The following is a 23,255-nucleotide window of genomic DNA, read 5'->3' as shown; positions in this document are numbered from 1 at the left end:
AATTACAAGTGATTGTTTTAATCTCTTGAACATATTTGAGGATAGAAGGAGTAAAGAAATATAACAGTTGTACAATGTGGTGTACAAACGATTCTGGCGTAGACATTTAGTTTGCGCAAAATGTTATACGAAAATGACCAGATTCGCTGGAAATGTTATCACAGACACGTGATGATGTTGATGATGATGCTATTGTATTTCTCTGCCTTCTCTGATGAGGCTGCCTTTTATATTTCTGAGGGATGCAATGATTGGATTTCATGTTTTAATTAAGTTCCGAACTGAAAACGAGTAGCATTGCCTAACTTGATTCCGGATTGGGCCATTCTTCTTGGAAATCACATTAACGTACCGGAACATGCTACAAAATTATGCAATGCATCAATACCTCTTCTAGCGGAGCCTCCATATTATTCCAAACATCTTTTAAATATTCTTTAAAACATCCACTAAGAGAGATCGAGTGTCATCTTGATATTTTTCGATGCACTAAGGACGATATTTTTTATGTAAGTTCCTACTAAGAAAGGGTGTCAACCTAGTATAGGATTTTTTTCTGTTTTTATTAATTGTCATTTTACTTTGTTTTAAAACGTGGAAAGCCTTCCATCTTCAAGCCTTTCTGGCTTTATTTTAAACCACCTAATTCACTTAACTCATCTGAAATCATTTGTACGGAACTACGTAGCAACAAACCCATATTCTCTTTTTATCATTTGGCAATATTCTGCTGGTGGCAACCCAAAATTTTTATACCGGAAAATTTTTGTAATAATTTTATAATAAAAATACAAAAATATTTGGATTTAAAATGTTATATACAAAATGGTACATTAGCACGCAATGCAATATATTACAGAAAACTATAATAAAATGGCGTCTGATCGCATGATTTTATTTGTTTTGTCTTAGGTTTGGCAATAAGGTATAAAATCGAATAATCAGCTATTCATTAAAAGGGGAAACAATTCCTTTTTATACGCTTCCTGTAAATGAACTGGAAGAAAATGGTCATCATTCTGTCTATTGTAAGAACAATACCGAAGAAAATATTATATATATATATTTTTTTTTTTTGTAAAATTCCAATCACAGTCCGAGCTAAAGCTTACTCAGTGAGTTGGCAATAGAAATGAGGTCACTTCGCTCTACCAGGCAAACGCTCTCCATTCACTCCACCACAGTGGTTCAGCATAGTGTATTTTACTGAAATACAAGAGTGTGGTCTAAACTAGTGACCTATTTTTCTTTTATAAAGCGTATGGTTAATTAAGTTGAACCTTAACAAACTAATAAACAGATATCACACGAAAGTATAATCAAAAAAGAAGGAAAAATGCACACGTGACACTTTCTTCCTACTTCAATCTGTGGATAGGTCCAGTTGACAAACGAACTTTAAATTGACGTACCACCTGAACTTGATGAAATGTATCTACTTAGCTCGAAGGAAGAAGACAGCGAATCACAACGCATCGCATGATTTCCATCTCCTTGTGTGTGTGAGCCACCATCCTGATATTGCACGCCTGAAGGAGCTTGAAAAAGTTCCATTTTTGTTCTCTAGAGGGAGATTTTCAGATTATTTTACCTTGGTAAATGTAATATAGTTAGAAACCTTTCAGTTGGTGGGACCTGTATAAAAAATGTAAAAGAAGTTCAGCAGTCAGAGTCCAAAGTATAAATGGACTCTGACTGCTGACCAAAATACTAAAATTTCCATAAAAAATCTTTCCAACCCACGTACAGATTGGACTGTGAATATCCACAGACTTAGTTTAATTTATTTTTCCTTTTATTAAATTTAATTTTTATTTATTTATTTTAAAAATTCTTTTTATTTTATTTATTAACTGTTTATTATTTTAATTAAAAAATTCCATATATACGACAGTTCCAATTATTATTAATTATTAATTAGTTATATTTATATTAATTGTTATTGAAAATTAGATAAATTAGATAATTCCACCGCTCAATAGTGGTAACTGCATATTCCTTAATCATCTTAAGCTAGTATTGATTATCAGTCACTATACCAATATTCTTATAACTTTAAAATAACCGATAATTATAAATATAAAGTATAATTACAATGTAATGGTAGTTATATGGAGCCTCACACTGAGATAGCAAGGTGCTTTCCTTCTGGGAACTCAAAATTTTCGTCCACAAAACAGACAGACAAACCGGTTATGAAACAAGCAGTTACGAGACATAGCGCGCGCACACACACACACACACTGTAAACAGCAACGGTCCCATTGTAACGTTAATTAATTAGGTCTTTATGAAACCAAATTACCTGGTTGTGATAGGCCATTGAGCCTAAACATGTAAGAAGATGCATGAATAAAAAAAATAAATAGGTCCATAAAATGACTGATGATTATGATATTGTTGTTATTGTCTGAGATACAGCTGTAATTAAATATATTAACCTTCTTAATTACTCACCATATTAATACCAATTCCAGCCACTAATTAATATTCAATATTATTAATACTGGATATATTACTTACTAATTACACAAGCTGATTATTTGTGAATTAGTTAACCTAAAATTATCGAAATTGTTTATTTTTAGAATCTGTTTCTGTAAAACGCCTTCGATTGGTAAAGGCCTGAGTTCGATTTTCGTTGTGATGAGAGGAATCTTTATATGTGCTTTTTCAATTGATGATGAGTTAGTCGATCTCGCGCAGAGGCTGCAAGGTTTTTCTCCCAGAAACTCAGGTTTTTCATCCCGCATAAGGCAAATCGGCCTAGAGAACACACAATTTACAGACAAAATATATACTATTGGTGGTAGGCGGTAGATGGCGTTGTGTTGATGGTAATACTGTTATGTAAGCAAGATAGTGAGTTGTAATGAAGAAATGTGTCCTCCCACGATAAAGATACTATTTTTTATCTTTATTACCTGTTAGATGTACACTGACTTTTATCGCTATTTTGGATTCCGTAAGATTTCCATTTTCATCCATTTATAGTAAGCCATTGAAGTATTCCTCCAGCAACATTATGCTTTCCTGAAGATGGCACAAAATATAGAATCATTGACCAAAATAAGACATGGCTTAAATGGATGCATTATTAATAAAACTGGCTAGCCAATTACATAGTGAAACATTTGCATTGTCGGGGCACTTGGGTGTCAGCAACAGCAAATGGTATTATCCATTTAGTAATAGTTGCCTTACTACCTACTTCCCTCGTAACCCAGATTTACAATGAACGAGTCATTTTTCTGCTGTAGTCCTGTTTTTAAAAACTTGACTCTTTGGATATACTCTTTAGATTACATAAGCATTTTTATATAATGTGCTGGAGAATGGGAATGCACCACATGAGATTAATTTGATTCCGTATATCATCATTCTCAGCCTAGCGCCTTATCTCCTTGCTAAATCAAGAAAGCAGAGTTAGAAAAAGTGAAGGAAAAGAAGAAGAAGAAAGAAAGAAAGAAAGAATAAATGAGCTCTTTTATGCCTAGTAATAATGATGATGAAGAGGAAGAGAAGTCATTTTTTGCATCCTAAAAGGAAGGCCTCTTGGAGTATTAGTTGCTATGCGTATAATGCACAGACTTCACGTGATTTCATTTCAAACATATGGTTCCTATTGGCTTGTAAAGTCTATTAAGTAATGTTTGATAAGGTGTTAACTACTAGATTCCTTTAGATCTTGTTGTTTCTTAATATCTCCAGATTTTTTTTGAAATATGAGTGAATACTGCCTTCATAGTTCTGTGGTCAGGTCAGGTCATATATCAGTCAGTTTTCACGTATAAGGAATGGCAGAGAAAGGTTGCTACAAGCAGTCTTGCTAATAGAAACATATAAAGACGACCTAAAATGGAAGACAGATTTTTTTATAAACGAGTGTTACATATAATGAATCTCAATGTAAAGTAGGCGTTCAAATGACCTGATCTGGATCAAAATCAAAATGTTCCTTATATTTTACAAAGAAACTGTAGTAAAATATGTTCGGGCGTCTGACGCGCGTCATAGTAGACAGAACAGATGTGTCCATAATGTGTTCTATTATTATAAATTTTGAGAATCAAATTTTAGTATGTAAATAAATAAAACAATGGAATCATGATCTTCTGAGGATTCTTAGACTGAAAATTTTAATAGTAATCATAATAAATAAATAAATAAACTATTGCTCAATCTTTCTAAGCAATGTTTTCAAATGAACAATTTAATACCCGATAATTATAGAAAAAGAATTGGTGTATTTTCATTTGGAATTCATCAGGTATATCAGCATATATTTTGAACTCATGGGCCCTAAAAAAAAAAAATCCTGAGTTGCATGTTTTTAACCATAATTATTTCATTATCTGTTAGGGCATATTTTTATAACGACGTTACTGCCCTTCTCCTCGTTATAAGCTTAGCTTATCCACCTTTCAATTGTCCTACCACCTACGTAATCATCAACATAACCAGCTTTTAGAAATGCCATTGACAAGCACAAACCTCTTGAAGCAGGATGAGTGGCCTGGTGAAAAGTCCCCATTGGTGCTCTGCAGGAGTGAAGAATGAGGGGTACGAATATAGAATTCATTGAACAGAACGGAAAGTTGAATTGTAAATAAAGAAGCGCTAACTCTGAAGTACTTGACTGACCTCGATGTCAGCAAAAAAAAAAAAATCATGCGAATGGATATTCGCATGATTTTTTTTCAGTAGGACCCATGAGATTATATGTTGTGAAACTGTATTCATTATCTGCTCTATTTATCTAGCATTTTGTACTCTTTCTTTACTAATAAAACTGATAGTAAAACAGAGAACTCTCTAACAGAACATCATGCGTCCATTACATACAAACAAAAAATGTGTTGAGGTGGATTTTAATGTCTACTGTTATAGAGAAAAGTTACTCAAATATAAACTTGAGTTTGTTCTATATTGGATAATTTGATCTGTCATTTTACTTAAATAGGAGTTTACATTTAATGGTTTATAAAGCAGATGCCCAGTGCTGGATGTGTTTATACATTTCTATTAGCAAGCACGTGCTTCAAGCCATTAAAAATAGGTAAGTTTTTCACATTTGTAATTCTGTGTTATGTTTTCATGTTTTGTGAGTGAAGATCTCTCTTTGTGAGATTATATGAATTAATAATGCAAATATACTTGTACAGTATTATTAAAACCAGAAACCTCATATTCAGACTCAGCGAAGTCGAGTTGGCTTTACATCCGCTAAATATAACTTCCTTCCTTCCTTCCTCTATTTTTACTATTTTTTTCCCCATTTTAGTAGCTTTATAATATCATTAAAATCGGTTCCATTATCGCTATTAGAACTGACAATTTCTGCTTCAGTATTTTACCATGATACATGACATCACGCAGATGCAAAACTAAAAACCTATTACTTGCAATAAAATATATTTGCAAGTGACGTGAATTCAGAGACATGTGTGCTTACTTGGTATTTTTTTCAGCGCGGTAAACTAGAAAATATATTTTCTAAAATATATTTTAATTTGTAGCAAGCTAAATAAATAAGTTATAAGGTATAATGAATCATAAAAAATAAACAAATGTTTATTTAAAATAATAAAAGAATCTAAATAAACGTGCAGTCTACCGAGAATTGTACTAAAACTAAAAGACAAGCTTTTTTTTTTATCCTCTGATCTTAAACATCAAATGAATCAGGTGATTAAGCAGACGTTTTTGAATTAGCATAGCTGTGTAACACGGGATAGTTATACTTCTTATGATCTTTGCATAATACACTGAACACTATAGGTTTGAATTTCGAAATACAAATATTTTTGGTAATTTTAATTACCAAAAATCTTAGACCTAAGATTGCATTATTCTATCTTTATTTGAAATCGTAAAACGATTTTAAACACTATTTAAAGTGTAATTCCAAATTTTAAATAGCTAAACAAACGTGAATATTAGCACAAGAAAGTAACAGGTACAATTTTTTATTTGTTAACTCAGTAACGGGGGAAAAAACTATAGGGAAAAAAAACCAGACTTAATTTAGCACAGCTATTAATATCCATTTAATTTTGTAACTTTTAATAGAAACGCGTAAAATGTACGACACAGGAAGTTCTTTTTCCAGAATAGGTTTCAATGACCTTACAGATAGCATAAATTTACAGAAAGAAACAGCAGTCAAAATATAGTTTGTTGATTTTTTGTTTCATAATAGCGACCTCTATGGGGAATTTTGTTTTTAAAATTTATGGATGTCATTTACCAAAAATTAGATGAAACAAATTATTCTTTAAAAATCCAGTTTTAAAATAGCACGACATACAAACAACCAATATCTTAGCATATTAAAAAAAAAAAAAAAAAAAAATCTTAAAATAAGCTGTCCTTCCACATAACACGGCTCAGTCTTCTTTGAAATGCAATGCAGTTTGTTTACGGGAAGCGTGCTAATAATAAAATTCATCCTCCTGTTTTCTCTCTCTGTGTCTGTCTGTCTGTCTGTTTACTTTCTAATTTATGCTAAAATTAATCTATTCTATAAATAACTAAGTTTTATTTGTGTATTAAGTTCATAATAATCTTCCTTAAGTAAACGTCCATAATGAAATCAATATACATCTGTCTTTCGCTTCAGGCTTTTATTATTATTATTATTATTATTATTATTATTATTATTATTATTATTATTATTATTATTGTGGTTATTTGTTAAAATAGTTTCCTTTCAGTATAAACTAATACCACCATTATTGCTGCAAGCGACTTGATGAAACGTGTGTTAGTAGTTGCACTTAAAAATTATGTACAAGATAGGTATTGGTGATAGACGAACAACGCGCCACCATGCAGGCAAATATAGGTCATTAGTCGATTGCGTATTCTACAAATATAAGCATATATCTATGATTCTGTGCAACAGTATGATGTAGGAGAGGTCAAATATCACTCTCATCAAATATCAAGTAACTTTAAATGAACTTAAAATGAAGACGTGTGTCTTCATTTTAAGTTAAAGTAGATTTAAAGGTGGGACACTTCTTTAACATAAATTTTCTTGTAAGTGTAATTTTTGAATTCTTAAGAAGATGCAATAACAAATTGGCACGTGAATTAAACAGTTGTAACCACAGCAATAATAATCTTTTCATTTATTATTAATTACGATGATTCTTAGAACAACGATGAATTGCAAAATGGCATGTGAGAATATCACATTTTTTTTTAATAAAAAGATCATGCCAACGAAGTTGTTTTTTTTTTTTTTTTTGGTTCATAATGCTAAGCTTCCACGAAACACCATTATATTATGTTCAATTCTAGTCACCAATTAGTGCAACTTTTTCCAAAGTTATTTTTCAGCCGGTTCTCTAGTTAGCGATATCTGGCAGAGGCAGGACTGATTTCCTCTCCGAAACGCAGGTTTCTAACCTCGCAACTCTGAAAAAAAAACAGCCGTAGAACTCACACTATTCCTGGCAATAATACAAGGGTAAAGATTCAGGGATACGAAGTGGCGATAGCTGTTTGCCATACTCTCATCCCAATGCCTTCAAAGAGACTGATCGCTCACCGATTTCCAAAACTTTGTTTACTAAAAGCAAGCAATAAAAGAATATCTTGGGTGTCGTAAAAGCCTTATCTGGAAGAATAAGAATATCAATAAAGAAACAAGAATCCTATAAAAGAGTTGTCACGGTTTAGTACTAACATATGCAATAGAAACACGTGAAGAAAGTACAGCAAATAAAAGTATTCAGATGAAAATATTAAGAATCGAAAATGTAACAATACTAAAGAAAATTCAAGTTACAGAGATTAGATAAATCAGTATAATACGGCTAATATAAATGGTTGGAACTGGAAAAAAAGGAAAAAATATATAGAAAGCAGGATAAATCTGCTGTTTTCTACTGTTTAAATTTTTCAATACGAAATGTGACCAAACATACATAGACGATCTTTGAGAAAGTATGTCAACTTTCATATGAAGCGTTATCCAATGACCTTTGTGATCACTCATGTCTGTGATTAAGACTGCGATCATGGTAGTATACGTGATACTTTAACACCCTTCTTAAAAATGTTTAGAACTGGAAATACTTTAATGGAATAAAATGATACCGGTACATCTCATCTTTTTATCGTGTTTTAAATATTTCAAAAAAAATCATAAAATTTTGAAATTCACACTCAGTGAAACATTTTTCATAGCGATGACTTCTACAAGATCCTGCATACGGAATTATATATAAACGCAGATTGTGTCTCTGTGTGTTGATAATTTTTTTTTTTCCTTTGATTTTTCTAGACGGTCCAGTTGACCGAGTAGTTAGCATATCAGTTCTCCAACCAACACTGTTCGAATTCCACTTTGACCAAGGATGTTGGATTGTCTTTCTGTAGGAGATAAATTTCATAAATCTGTGTGAGACCATCTCCCCTCTTATTGCAGATCCAAAGTAGATTAAGAAAAAAGTTTCATTTGCAGGTCTCTATAGGAGGATGGCTTTAAATCTATAAACCCTACTGGTTGGCTATGGAACTAATGATCATGTGCTATAAGCTAACACCTTTCATGGTGGGATTCATATTAAAAAAATCAGGGAAAAAAATAAATATTTAAAATAATATATAAATAAATCTTCTAGCACCTTTATTTCCCAAAGAGAGTAGATAGAACTCCTTTATTCCTAACTAAATTTTTGGAGACAGGCAAGCAGCAATTCTCTATCCTTTAAGCCTTCACCATCAACTTTCGAGAGAGAGAGAGTACGGTTCCAGTCTATACTGATCCATTTTTTCAGCAACTGCATCACTATTTCTATCAGTGATGTACTCTGATTCAAATTTTGATAAATATCAAATGACATTCTTGATATCGTGTGCCATCTTCAAAAGATGGATTCTCATAAGGGTAACCTATCAGTGTGACGTAATATCGAAAAAAAATGGCACATTTATAATGGTGTTCCCTTCGAATTAAATAGTAATTATTGTAGTGATATGAGGGCGGTGCTTTTGTCATGTTGGTAGATGTATGGACAAGCGCCATAGTATCGCTATGATGTAGAGAAACTGTCCATGATTTGAATAAATGCAGCTGCGATGAAAGATACATTCAGGTAATTAAATATTAATAAAGGTGATTTTTGGCATTCGTTATTTCATTCAGAATATCCAAAAGATCGTTAACATCTTAATCATACCGTTCCCTTCGAATTACTAATGCTTGTTCTTATTTGTAATATCTTCGTTCAAACTTAGACGTTTGCTTGAATGGCAATTTATGATGATTGCTTGCTCTCCGTCGAGAAGGGGATTCAATTTGAAGGTAATTCTGATGTTCCTGGTCAATTAGTGTATTTTTACCTATGACATCAACTGCAATTCCTCTCTTTTGTTGAATCTATAAACCCTACTGGGTGGGCTATGGGACTAATGATCATGTTAATGAGGTGTCCCTTTTCCATAATCTTACTAAATGTTCTTCATGATTTAAATTGTTCGGAGTATAAAATAACTAACTTTAAATTAAATTTCTCTCAGTAGGTGAGTAGCTGGAATAGCTGCAGTCCAGTATAATCCACCACGATACAAGTCATGAATACTTATGGCCTAAATAGTGGCTTGTTTTCTAAAGGAATAGAAGCACCCCCTGCTGTAGGCCATTTACCCCACAAAAGACAAGCCTGACTTACTTTTCTGATTGGAAAAAATTGGACGTGTCAAGTTAATGGAGAAAGTTGAATACTTGAATGCAGAATTAGGACGTAGCAACAGCTTCGAAAGTTAATCAAAAGCAGAAGTCGACAGATTATATATGAAATTTATTTACTAGGGGATTGAGATTTTGAATATTCCTTAAAATATATCTGGATGAGTTGCTTTTTGAAGCAGTCAATTAGTCATTCTTAGTATCTTTCTAAATTCTAAAATTATTAGCGAGATTCTTTCCGGCCATGACGAGATAAATATACATAGCGTAGTCTTTCGCCATCGACAATAGTCGTGGTATCACTAGATTTTCGGGAAGCAGTGTTTTCCAAGCAATGAGGCACATTCCCTTACGAGGAGGAGAATCTGGGTCAAGGGGGAAGTAATGTTGAAATAACTTCAATCACACAATTCACCGCGCAGCATGCAATGTAAACTCGGAGTGTTTTTTTCTGACATTTATTCGCGAATGCCGCACAAATGAAACAGATATTTAGTTAAATTTTCGTATATATATATATATATATATATATATATATATATATATATATATATATATATATATATATATATATATATATATATATATATATATAAGTATTTAATGAAAAGAAAGAGAAGCAGGCTTTTAACACATTCATAACGCCTGTTAAGCGGCTCACATTTAAAGCGATATGTGGCACATATCGATAGGCTTAACAACCTCGTAAATCAGATTTTCTTGTGATACTAATGGAATGGCTTGCATTACTGTTTCTCAATGAACTCGTTCATTTTCATTGAAACTAATCAACAATTTAGTTTTCTAGAACTTGTGCAATGGTCACTAAATATTCCTTTATTTATTCTGTTTTTAGAATGATTAGTTATTACGAGTATATAATATCACTACAAAAGAAAGTTGTGTACGTGATGGGAGCTTGATATACCAGCAGTGCTTAAAATGTGCTATCAGAATTATCTGTAAGTGATAGAAACCTTATAAATATGTGTGCTGTTTTTGCTACAAGCATCTGCTTTATATCATTTTTTGTGTGCTGTATGGTACAGTATTTCGTTTTATATAAATGTTGCATGTAGTGATTTGATTTACATGTATGAATGGGGTTTTACACATTACATCGTAGTGATCTAAATTCATAGTGTTTTTATGTACTTTCCTCAATCGCTTCACTGTTTTTAGTTTTTTAGAGGATAGACAGGTGCCTCCTCCGCCAACTTGACAACTTAGAAATAATATCTTTATTAAATGAAAGTTACATTGGCGTCTAAATGTCAAGTGGGAAGAAATACGGATAATGTAGGTAGGCTGATAAGGAGAAGTTTTTCTAAATTGTTCGCAAGGCTAAATAAATTTTAAGATTCTAATTCTGCTGGTCACTACTACTGCTGATTGAATATATATTCCCCTCCATCAGGATTATCTTTTTTTTTCACTGCTGAGAGAGAGAGAGAGAGAGAGAGGAAGAATATTTTATTTATGTGATAAAAGCTCAGATACGATAATATTTCTATCCTTGTTTTTCTCTGTCTGAGAGAAGGGTGAAACTGTTGGTTCGAACTGCGACGAAGCAACTGAGGCTTTGAGACGTGTATTGTCTTTAAATTGCATGTATTCTTCTACAGGTTTGCATGTATTGCGGGATGAAAAGCCTGAGTTTTTCTCTGACTGCCACTGCTAAAGGCAAGGTTACCTATGCACAGGCTCACGAGGCGCTAGCTGTGGGCCCCGAAAAATTAGGACCAATTAAGGGCCAAAAACAATGAGGATAGGGCCCCCTGAGCACTCTAGCGCCTCGTACCCCACTAGCCTCGGGAAAAGTAAGTACGACTCTGGCTAAAGGAGATATCGGCTAATCCACCTTCAGTTGCAAAATCCTGATAAAGGGTTTTTTTTTTTTTTTTCAGCGTTCTTAACAGAATTCGAATTCAGGTCTTTTCAACACTGAGAGATATGGAGGTATTAATGCCACCAGAAGGAAACTCCCCCAAGAAATGCGAAAAAAAAAAAAGAATTGCATTATCCTTTACAAATTATACCTAAATATCATCATAACACTTACGTCCTGATTTGGGCCCAGTTGCAATATTTATTTTTTCCTATAATTGAAAAGTGATCTGTCTTAGTGTGACAAATGAACCGCTCACAAAATAATAATAATAACGCTTCCCGACGACTGTCCAGAAATTTTCCAGAAGTTGGCAAAAATATGTGGCTGCCTGTAGATATTATTTGGAAGGAAATGCAGTGCAGATAGATTTACTCTATGTTATCATGAAATATAACATAATTCACATAATTGTCTTCCACATCCGCCTAAGGTGGGTTGAGGCTACCATGGGCAATACCTTTCAGCAGTCAAGACTTCAGATCACTCTTGATGCTTGCTATCCATTTCCTTCTAGGTCTTCCGGTTTTTTCTTTCTTTCAAATCTTCCATTTTGGAGAATTTGAGGAACCCTTTTGGTAAGCACTCTGTACACATGTCCATACCACTGTAACTATTTTTCTCCGATTATTATTATTGAAATATTGTACTGTAATTCCTCTCTGATTCCTTAAATGGTTTTCAGTTCAGTCGATGGTGTTTTATTTATTTTCCTCAAACACTTGCTTTCAAAGCTGTTAATCTTTGTTCTTTCTTCTGTTTGACAACGCAAGTCTCTGGAATATAAAAAACTGCGAAGAGCACCGTTGAACTATATACTTTGATTTCAAGTTCTTTGAAGATATGTGTATTTTTCCATATATTTATATGGACTAAAATTTATATATAACATATAAATTACATTTAGTCCATAATTAGTCAAGGAGAAATTTGCAATATTCAATTGCAAGTCATTAATTAGGGAGAGTGTTAAATTAAAACGCAGACAAAATAACCTACTTAGCAAAAACAGTATGGAAATTTTTTGGGATTGTAATATTTTTATTCCAATTTCAGGCATAAAAAAATAAATCTAAATTTTACTAAAAGTATTAGTTAAATAACGAAGTATCATGGAATACTTCTTTAAAGTTTCGAAATTGTTGAAATATAGCTATGAAAACATATTTGGATTTTTGACTTAATTTTTTTTTATCCTTTTTTTGTTGCTATATTTGTAACACAGCTGAAACCCAAGTGCTTCTGATTAGATAGCTTATCGTTTCTCAAGGTTTGCATCACTTTGACCAGACTTATAGCATTTCAGAAAGAAATTCTCTGTTTTTCTCCTACCAGCAATGGTTTGCGTCCTAGCCACAGTTCATTAACTTGCCACTTGACACCAACCCACGTTTGAAATGCTGCACACTCACCGCGGTTTCGTATACCAGAAAGTCTTCATTCCTAACTTCAAGAACAACAGGGATGTACTTCTCAAAGAATTAATGAACCTCCTTGTAAGTGACTTAAGAAGGTCAGTATTATTTGTCAGTAGAAGCTACTGAAAAAGTCTTGGAGGAAAAAATACATAAACAAGACATCGAAGGTGACTGCTAGATACTCTTAAACTACAGAAAAAGCGCCATCTTTTATTTAGATGATTTATGTGATTCAGTCTTACATTCAAGTCTGGAGAGTTGTTCTATCGACAAAAAAATAAAAACTTACGACTGGACGGTGATATATTTACGCGAACACCGTAGATGAACCTTGAAAAATAGAATATGTAAATATTTTATATTCTTTGCAAAATTTCAATTAACATTGTAATCTTTATTGAATTTTAACTGTATAGTTCTCAAACCTAGTGGTCACATGTTATACTTAAATAGCAGTTTATGTAGATTTAATGTTAACATACTGTAATATATTAATTTCAAGTAATATTCAAAATGTTTATAAAGTTCAATTTCGTATTCTTTATTTATTATTAAAAAGGCTGTCCTGTACAATCCAAAAAATAAGAATAAATAAACTCAAATGCTGGCAGCATAGATAAGAGAATGGTTGTCTGACAGATATGAAAGGGTGTATGAAGGAGCAAAGAAGAAGAGAATGGGAATCGCAGTTGCCAACTCGAAGGCATTTGTATTTTGGACTTATGAGATTGTAGATTGCATAAATCATTGCATAAGAAGACATTAATTAATGGTAAATCGGTTGAAACTGACAAAGCAACTGATCAATGAATCTCATTCAACTCCAATGGACATGGAGTTGAATGCTGCAATGGCGGAAACGACAAGATAGAAGATAACTGCAGTGTTCAGAAATAAGAAAGTTGTTACTGCTTCTTATAAGGTTTTGATTTGTTACATCTGAACTACTCTGTGAAGACCTAGTGTTTGCCTGGATCTTCTGTAGACGAGATGACGGTCTACAGACTAAAGAGTGGGATGTTTTGCCAAAAAAAGAGTAATGAACGACTGATGGTGGTTTATCTGAGACTGTGTGAGCAAGACCACTTCTACATGGAATGAATACTGGGATGCGGTGGAGATATATAATCAATAATATAGTAGATAAAAGCAACTCATGGTAAGTCTAGTTGGCTGAATGGATTGCGTTTCTTCACAGGCTGTAGGTTCCGCTCCTACTATGGCATGGTTATCTGTAAATATCTTTAGGTAGTAAATGATTTTCAGAGTTCAGAATGGTCTACCTTGCTTAGTACAGGTCAGAAGTGACTTGAAATGTCCCACCTTGGTCATTAGGATAGTTGCCATATTACCTAACCCTGTACTGACCTATGATACCGAATGTGCTACAGGTTTAGTGCCATGGGATCGATTAAGTTATGTAATCCTTTCATGGATGAACGCAGACTGCAGTTTAAAATAAAAGACACATCTTTGTTTCTTTTATTTTAAACTTCTATTTTCTATTTTAAACTTCTGTTTGAGACTAAAGAATTTGAAAATAAGACTGCGAAATACAGTACTATAAATAAGTTATATTCATGATGGGATTAAGTTAAATTTCTTTTTTTTTTTTTTTCATATTAAAAATTCAATGTTTTTTTTTGGGGGGGGGATCAGGGTTAACAAAAATCATTTAGGCGGAAGAGCGGTTGAAAATATCGTATCAGACGATATTTTTGAGATAGTTTCTTTTGTGATATTTGTTAATCTCACCATGTACAGTAAACCTATCATACATTTATTATCATGAGTGGGATATGGGGCAGAGTCTCCGTAGCTCACTCGGCATAGACATAGCCCTTTGGTCGGAAAGATCTGGCTTCGATTTCAGTGACGTGAGGAACCTTTATCTGGTCTCTTTCGACTAAAGGTGAGTTAGTCGTTCTCATACGGAGGTAGAGGGCTTATCGTCCCTCAGAACAGGCAAACTGGCCCTGTGAACACACACACACACACACACACACACACACACACACACACACACACACACACACACACACACACACACACACACACACACACACACACACACACACACAGAGAGAGAGAGAGAGAGAGAGAGAGAGAGACGTATTTACAGCCATGAATACTTACGACAATATGTGGAAGAGATAGAGCCTCACCACATGTCATTACGCCCATGAGTCACATCATGGTGGTCAAACCTCCTAGATAGGCACATGAATGGGGCTATGAGGCAAATAAAGTGAGAATCCTGTTTTAGAAATCAAACATGTTGCTCGTTTGTGCCATTTTAAACTGGCGGTGAAAATTATCAGTTCTCTAAGGACTTTCATAAATATCTAGACTACACACACACATCAAGATTCGAATCAAGAGTTTGTCAGTTGGAGATGCTACCATTCAGTAAATCAGATCATCCTTCTATTGCCTCTTTCCTGGTACCGAAACTTTCTCCTAGATTTGTAATTATTTGACAATAATTTTTGTTACAATTATTATCAAAAAGTCATAAAGCAAGATAAAATTCTTCACTAAATATGAATAAAAGTATAAAAATGATTGTTGTAATTGTCTCACTTTTCCTTGTCTTTCACTCTAATTCCGATTATCTTCTCCCCACCCTCTTTTTTTTTTTTTTTTTGTCTACAGCATCATTCTCCTTCCTCTTTCCTTTTCTTCTTTAGTTGTTTTTTTCTCCTATATTTACATCATTATTTTCTCTTCCTGATTTTCCCACCTTTTTTTTTTTTGTTTACCTCCCACTCAAGTCTCGCCTTTATTCTTTGCCAAGTAGTTTTTCCACTTTCAGTTTAGCACAGTTCCATTCTGCTTTTGTTTAGTAATGTTTATTTTTATTATTTGGAATTTCTCACAAGTCTAGTCGCTAAGCGGTTTTATCACAGTCACTTGAAAAACAGGCCTGAGTTAGTTTAAATCCCTTCCATGACTAGAGGAATATTTGAGGTATTTTTCAAGCAAAATTAAATTACTCGGTATTTAAACGGAAGTCATTAGGATTTTCTTTTCTAGAAACTTGATTTTTCAGCATTCGAAACGGGAAAATCAATTGAAAGCAGGCATTTTCAATGCTGGAATAATTAAATTGCAGGAAAAACAGCAGCTGACCATCCTGTATCGTCAAAATTAATTAAGGGCATCTGTATGGTATTTTGGACCCAGCTTAAAGTTAAAAGTAAACAGGTCATTTCAACGAAAGACCATTAAAATATTAATTACCAGAAAAGGGATGGTTTCAAGAATCAACTAGCCTAACCCAATTCTCAACCTTTTTTTTTAGGCTGACACTAATTGCTTAAAGTGCTATAAAAGTGCACATAAAAAATAGTTCGTGCGCTATTTTATTTATGTAATTATTTACTTTTTAAAACCGCTTAATGCGAGATTTTATATTTATTTAGGGTGATTAAAATGCGACTTTCTCTTAGGTAACGAAAGGTATTCCTTTATAAAGCAATAAATTTTATCCATCAAACCTAAGCGTTTGATGGATAAAAGCGAATTATCTGCACATTTGCAAATATTACGATAATTTGACAACGAAAGCCTTTGTTGACACGTTCAGAAATGTTTTGGAAAGATTTTGATTATAATCTGAACTCATTATTATTATTATAACAGAGGTTGTCTGAATTTCTCTTCTGAGAAAGTTCGGATAGATAAACTTTCTTTAGAATAGATACAAATGTGAGATCAGAGAGGGACTGCCTTGTCAGTGTAGACGGGAATTTACAGTGGTCCAGGTCTTCACATATATTACTGATGCCTTAAAAATTTAGCTCTAATATAACCGTCTGTAAACACATTCATCAAAGTTGTTCATTGAGGTAAATGAAAAACAGAATAAGTTGCTTCGAATTGTATTGTTTGTTTGACCTTTGTCTCTACCGTAAGTCTAAATACTGGATTTCTAAAAAACACTGGAATTCTAAACAAATTTATCGTCGATATTTGCACTCAAACCTCTAGCTTACTGACTGATAAATCCTCCACGTTTAAAGTAGTTTCTTACTTATTGACTTAACCATTTCTTTAGTCTTAGCTGTCCGAAATTATGCATATTCTAATCTTTGATCATTGGAATTAATGATTTCAATAATATTTCATAATATTTGCATTAAACCTGCTATTCACGTAGCTTTTATTCGCTCTGTCCTGGAGTTGACTAATTATGACAAAGAATCACATCTCTTTGCAGCATGTTGGCTTGATGCCATTTCAAATTGTATTATCGTAATCTTTTCCTTAAGTGTTTAAAGTTACATAAAAAAAGAAGTTTTTTTGTAGGCGACATACCACACCCAGTAGTTACTGTGTATGATTAACTGTTGGGGGACAAACGTGACATTTAATATTGTAAATAAACGCATAAACATTATACCCCTATCTTTATTGCAGCCTTATTGAATACAAGAAAAAGACAACAACAGGTACTATTTAGTATGGTAGCAGTATAGATTGCGTAAATCATCTTAGAAAGACGCTAAGACAGGTAATTATTAATGGATCGAACTATGATCCAAAAGTTTCTAAATTACCATTTCTTATATAAGATAATTACATTTATCTGCTATTCCATGTTAAACCTTCAAGGAAGTTAATAATCTTGTGACTTTGATCAACACTATGTTCACACTCTTCAAGCCGTTGTTAAGAACATTAACAGAAGTAGTGTTATTATTATTATTATTTTGAATCTAGATGATGAAATCAAAATTTTTCACTTCAGTAATCACTTGAGTTATAGAAAGAAGAAAAATAAAATTAAAATAAAATAAACCCTTTAATTTGCAAAACCAGTCTTTTCGCAATCTTGTTACTATCTGTTTTCCGAAGCAAGTCTTAACATCTCAAAAGTTACTGAGGCATTTTTCTCCCTAATTTGAATTAGAACTTTATGTATATGCAGTACTTTTTTTGCCTGATTTTTTGTTTTGAAATTCATCAGGTTTATAGGAGGCATAAGTCGACATAACCACACTCAACGCAATACCGGGATGTGTAGCTTGAATGAAATAAACGCTAATTTTCTAGTAGATTTTTCTTCACTTACACCTGGCGGAGGAACGTTGTACTAGCTACAGCAGTGCCATCTTTAAAAAGTTTTGTTTAAATGTCATTATGTTCCTTAGGCGAGTTTGTTTGTTTGTGGGAATATCTGAGTTTCCGAATGAAAAATCCTTCTATATTTTTATAATGAATGAAGTTTTATATCGCTGCTGTTAGTTGGCTCCGAAATTTTTGAAAAGATTTATTTCACAATGAAATGTATTCATTTCATTGTCAAATAAAAATAACATTCTTTTTTTTTCTGAATTCATATAATCGTTGTTATTTGATAAAGAAGCAACAACATATATCTCTTATCATATCTCTTCACATATTTTTAACTCCCTCAGTAGAATTTTATGATGTAGAATCTCAGTACAATCTTACCTAGCGCAAGCAAATTAAGACTGATACTACATTATCTTTTGCATCATATATGGGAGACAAGAAACGAAAAATTCTGAGAAATTACAATTTCCAACGAAGCTAATTGCGAATCCAGCTGTTACATGACATGTGTGACATATAAAATGGCACATAAATTGGTAAAGCAGAAAGGCTTGAATCCATCATTCTACATGGATATCCATGATATCCAACTGGATGGATATCCGAATCTAGTAGCCCACTATTAATGATAACGTGACTGCCCTTTTTCCAATATAATCTCTGCAAGATAGTACAGCTTACCTTGCTAACATTACGTTGGAGATTGTCAAAATGAAATAAATTTTGAGCGTTGAACATTATTTTCGTGTTTTTTTTTTTTTCACTATTTATGTTTCGTACTTATTCCCCTGTTTGAACAGCGAAATTAATTGACGTCATCTATGTGCCAGGATGCGTAGCGTAAATGGTGCAAATTCAGTAGTCAATTCATCGGAAACACACACACACACACACACACACACACAAAAAAAAAAGAAATTTTCATTTGATATTTAACCTCGGCTTTCGATGACCTTTTCCACACCTACTCTTGAAGACGTTAGGAAGGGCCCTCTCCATTTCCTCAAAGCACCCTAGACACACTTCAACGGTAATGAACTACTGCTGTGTTGTCCCTGACTACCGCTGTTATCAATCTTAGCGTACTTGCTCATTACAAGCAAACCCAAACACAAATTTGGAAAGCAAGGGCAGCGACCTGCCAAGAAAGAAAAGCAAGGCTGTGGATAAGTTACATCGGAGTATTAAAGGTTGTTACTTTCAATGTACCACATTTATCTCGGATACGTTCTACAGTTAAGATTATGACTTTATTTAGTTTTGTTTTTCATATTAAATGCGACCAAATTCACTTTATTAATGTTGACCTAACAGCCATTGATGTAAATACTTAAGGAATGAAACAAGTGAAACTATGAATGATTAACACTAAAATTCTGGGGGCTTGCAGAAATTAAACTCATGGATTACTTGAGGGAAGGCTAAAAACAGAGTTTTAAGAAAAAAATAAAGAGTACAGAGTTAAACGGACTTTGTAAGATCATACATCATACATACACAAACCATTCAATACAATCAGGTTCGGTTTCAGTACAAGGTCCTGGGCTCCGCAAACCCTATGGATAGGTTTTCCATGTTATTATTATTATTTATTCACATAATTGATTCACAGTCAAAACAAGATATCATTTAAACAACAATTTCACTGGAGATACAGAACAATTCAGATTCTACCCAAGAATCTAAGAATAGTCTGTCAGGTAGCGTCGTAAAATATGGACTGTTCCAAATAATGCTGTGTTTTTGTAGGTCGTATGGGGTCACTTCGTTGATGTTTAATTGCTGTAAATAGTTGGATAGATTCTTTGAAATTGCGCCATGTGCACCGATAACTATTGGAATAACTTTGGTATGTTTAAGCCACAGCCGGCCAACTTCGATATTATTATTACAAGAGACCTCCAGAGAATCAGAGACTTATTCACACATTCACAACAGATCTTTACCAAACTCACTTTTCATTATGGCGTTACTTACATTTTACATATATGAATAATAAAGAAACTATTCATTTGTGAGATGACATTTAATATATATATATATATATATCTTCCTCCTGATTTCTTTGATCAGATAAAAAAAAAAAAAAAAAAGAAAAAAGAAAAAGAAAAGAAAACTTATGTTAACATTTTGGTAGCGGAATTTTTTTTTTTTTACTTGAATATAGTTTTATGCATAATAATACTAATATTAATAATAATTAATTAAAATTACAGATTGCATTTACTGATTCTTAATAATTTCTCTCGTAAGAAGACATTTATTTATTTTAAATGTGATTTTGTGACAAGAAAAATATTCTTACATGTTGTACGTGCATTTATTATTAGTAGTAATAATATTAGTAGTAGTAATAGTATCTGCAACATTATGCTTAATAATCAAATTCAAAGTCATTTTTAGAATAAATTACCTTTTGTAGCTTAAATAAATTTATTTATTTATCATACAATAAATTTATATTTATTTCATGTAAATTAACTTCTATTTATAATATATTTCTCCTTACTGGTATCCTAATTCAAGCAATCGTAAAAACCATCCATTTTGCGAACAGTGAGCGCCACTGTAGTTGCTAAAACTAGCCGTTTATTTACGTGTAATAAATGTTCGTAAAACTTGATTGTAGTTTGATTAGCTAATACAATATATTAAAAAAAAAAGTCATCCATTTTGCTTATAGGGTGTGGTGCAACTGAAGTTATTTTCCTTATATTTTCTCGTTAATGTTAATGATATTTATGTAAAAGTTATTTATTTATAAAATATTCTGTATAAAATTTATTATTATTGTATATTTATAAAAACAATCATTATAAAAATTAGGTAGTTATAAAAGTTATTTTATAAATGCAGTAATATTTATAAAGAATATTTTATCGTATTTGATATCATTATAAATTTGATATATATATATATAAAGCAGGATAAAATAGAGTTTAAACCGACAGCGTTTCCTCAATTTTCTCTACGACGGAACACTTCACAAATCCTGAAATGTTAACGGAACTCCTTGGTTAGATTCGTAGCATTTAAATCCATTCCTGGCTCATACTAATATTAAATTAATTAATATTAATTTTGATAATTTTTCACGGAACACTTATTCACTTTCCGCGGAACACAATTTGGGAAACTCTGCGGTAAGTAATGACGTTTAGCATCCAAAACTTTATCATCGTAAACTTTAGTTTATGATTGGCTGGTGGTATGTTTTCTGTCCATGAAAATGATCTTGAATGCCAAGCGTAGAATAAATAATAACTGTGTACGTGAAATGTAACTTTGTTTATAGAACGAGATACATATCAAGGCTGAAGGGATAGTGATAAATAAAAGGTCGAATTCTATTAATGACTTTTTTTGTGCACAAAAAAAGCACAACGTAATTTATGAATAGCAAACTATTTGCTGTAATATAGCGCAAAAATATTACAATAATTTTGAAGAAGTGCATAACCCTGGTCATAATAGTTATGATGTTAAACGGTATGTAAAATTACACTGCAGTGTGCATTGTCATTCGTTTGGTTTCAATATAACTTCCCCACACACCCTAGATTTCCTGGACACATTTTTTTTTTAATGAAATAGCGGCGATACAGCAGGATAGTGATGAAGAATAAGAAAATAATGAAATAATCCAGCTGTATAAACTTACAATGATAACTTCCTGTTATTATTATTATAAGGTTAGCTTCTTAGCAGTCTGACAGTTCCAAATTGCGCAATATTCAGACATATTACTAACACAGGAAACTGCATGTATATGCATATAAATATATCAATCTCTATAGTAACAACATACTCTCGTTCACATACCTGTAAGAGGGCAAGAACGATCCTAGTAGTTCCGGACTGTACAGCTATCGTACTAATAGTTGTTGATGGCGGTTTATTTTCATCATTAACTGGCGATCCCTGCATTTCGTTGCTCTTCGGCTTAGCGGACGGTGGCGGCGTTCTTTTTACCGAATTTCGAACAAGAGACATCATGTGGTCGTATGGCACGAGTTCAACGCTGAAGGCGGCACGTTTTGCTTGGTCTTTTTAGTCGTATGAACGCCGGTTTGATGTTAGTACGTATTTTTGTTCACCGTCTTGAATTTAAAGGTGGGGTTTCCTATAATCACAGACACTTCCTCTCGAGTTAACCCCGTCCGTTACAACCGCCGATCTATCTATGACCAAGCGAGTGGCACGAGAAGCTAGGCCTCTAACGTAGACGCTGGCATGAGTCGGCGCCCCCGCTCCCCTGCTTGTAGGATCCAGTTTCTCTGGCACACCCGAGCTACGTGGTCGTCGATGTCGGAAGACTTTCTCGTCACGTCTGGACCCTGCAGCTGCCCACCTCCTCGCAATGCCTAAAACGGCACGGTTTACGGACGCCCGCCGGGGCTGGTCGCTTTATCAATGGGCCAACTGGCAAAGGAAACAGGTTTGCCGACTGGGCCTCCGTTTTATCCGCGGAGACAGTTCTGTACTGTTTTTCGGTCGTGCAGTAGCCAAACTTCAGAATGTCCCTGATAGGAGTATTACAAGGGAACGCCCAGACCGAGAAGGGGGTATTCGTATATATCGCTCACAGATTAAACTCGCAAGCAAGAATCCTGATGACAGAGCGTGGGTAGCTAAGAAATTTGAAGAATTGATTCGACGATGTAGACTCAGATGTTATCCGCAGAGACTCTTCAATTTTAAACATAACAGATCGAGAGGTGTATAATTAGGATACGAAGTAACACCCCGTAAGTACGTTTGATAAAAGGGCTAATAAATACCCCCGACAAATATTTTAACTTATCAAAATGAAAATGCGATGCAGCGCCCTCTTGCGAATAGGTGAATCTTAGCATACGTTTGCGTTGTTCTGTGTAGAAATAGAAACTTTATTCACTCCTTAATTAATTATATTTAAATTTGCATTTTTCTAATTAAAAATAAAAAGCTGATGGGCAGTTGTGGAGTAATGTGCCCTCCCTCGATAAGCCCTTGGAGGTGTTACGTAATAATTATAATCATAATAATAACGTAAAGACAAAACAGATGTCCATTTGTGAGTACAAAATGAATCTCCCCTAAAAGAAAAAATAACCAGACATGATATATTTATAAACAAATAGATGTTACACCTTTCCCTCATTATATTCTTCAAAGACATTAT

At 33.3% G+C, this 23,255-nt stretch overlaps 1 protein-coding gene across 1 annotated transcript in view; it reads right to left on the bottom strand.

The window, feature by feature from the left end:
- Nucleotides 1-22,526, bottom strand: part of LOC150109560 (coiled-coil domain-containing protein 141-like) — a 451,763-nt gene extending 429,237 nt beyond the window's left edge. The window contains exon 1 of the mRNA XM_090409020.1: nucleotides 21,914-22,526. Coding sequence (XP_090265146.1) covers nucleotides 21,914-22,087 — 174 coding nt within the window. The 5' untranslated portion in view covers nucleotides 22,088-22,526. The remainder of the gene's footprint in view (nucleotides 1-21,913) is intronic.
- Nucleotides 22,527-23,255: the final 729 nt, after the last annotated feature.

Source organism: Typopeltis vanoorti, chromosome 2 (assembly GCF_054136105.1).
Source record: "Typopeltis vanoorti isolate ZY-2024b chromosome 2, IOZ_Tvanoo_1.0, whole genome shotgun sequence".
Taxonomy (NCBI): domain Eukaryota; kingdom Metazoa; phylum Arthropoda; class Arachnida; order Uropygi; family Thelyphonidae; genus Typopeltis; species Typopeltis vanoorti.
This window is presented reverse-complemented; position numbering and strand designations above follow the sequence as displayed.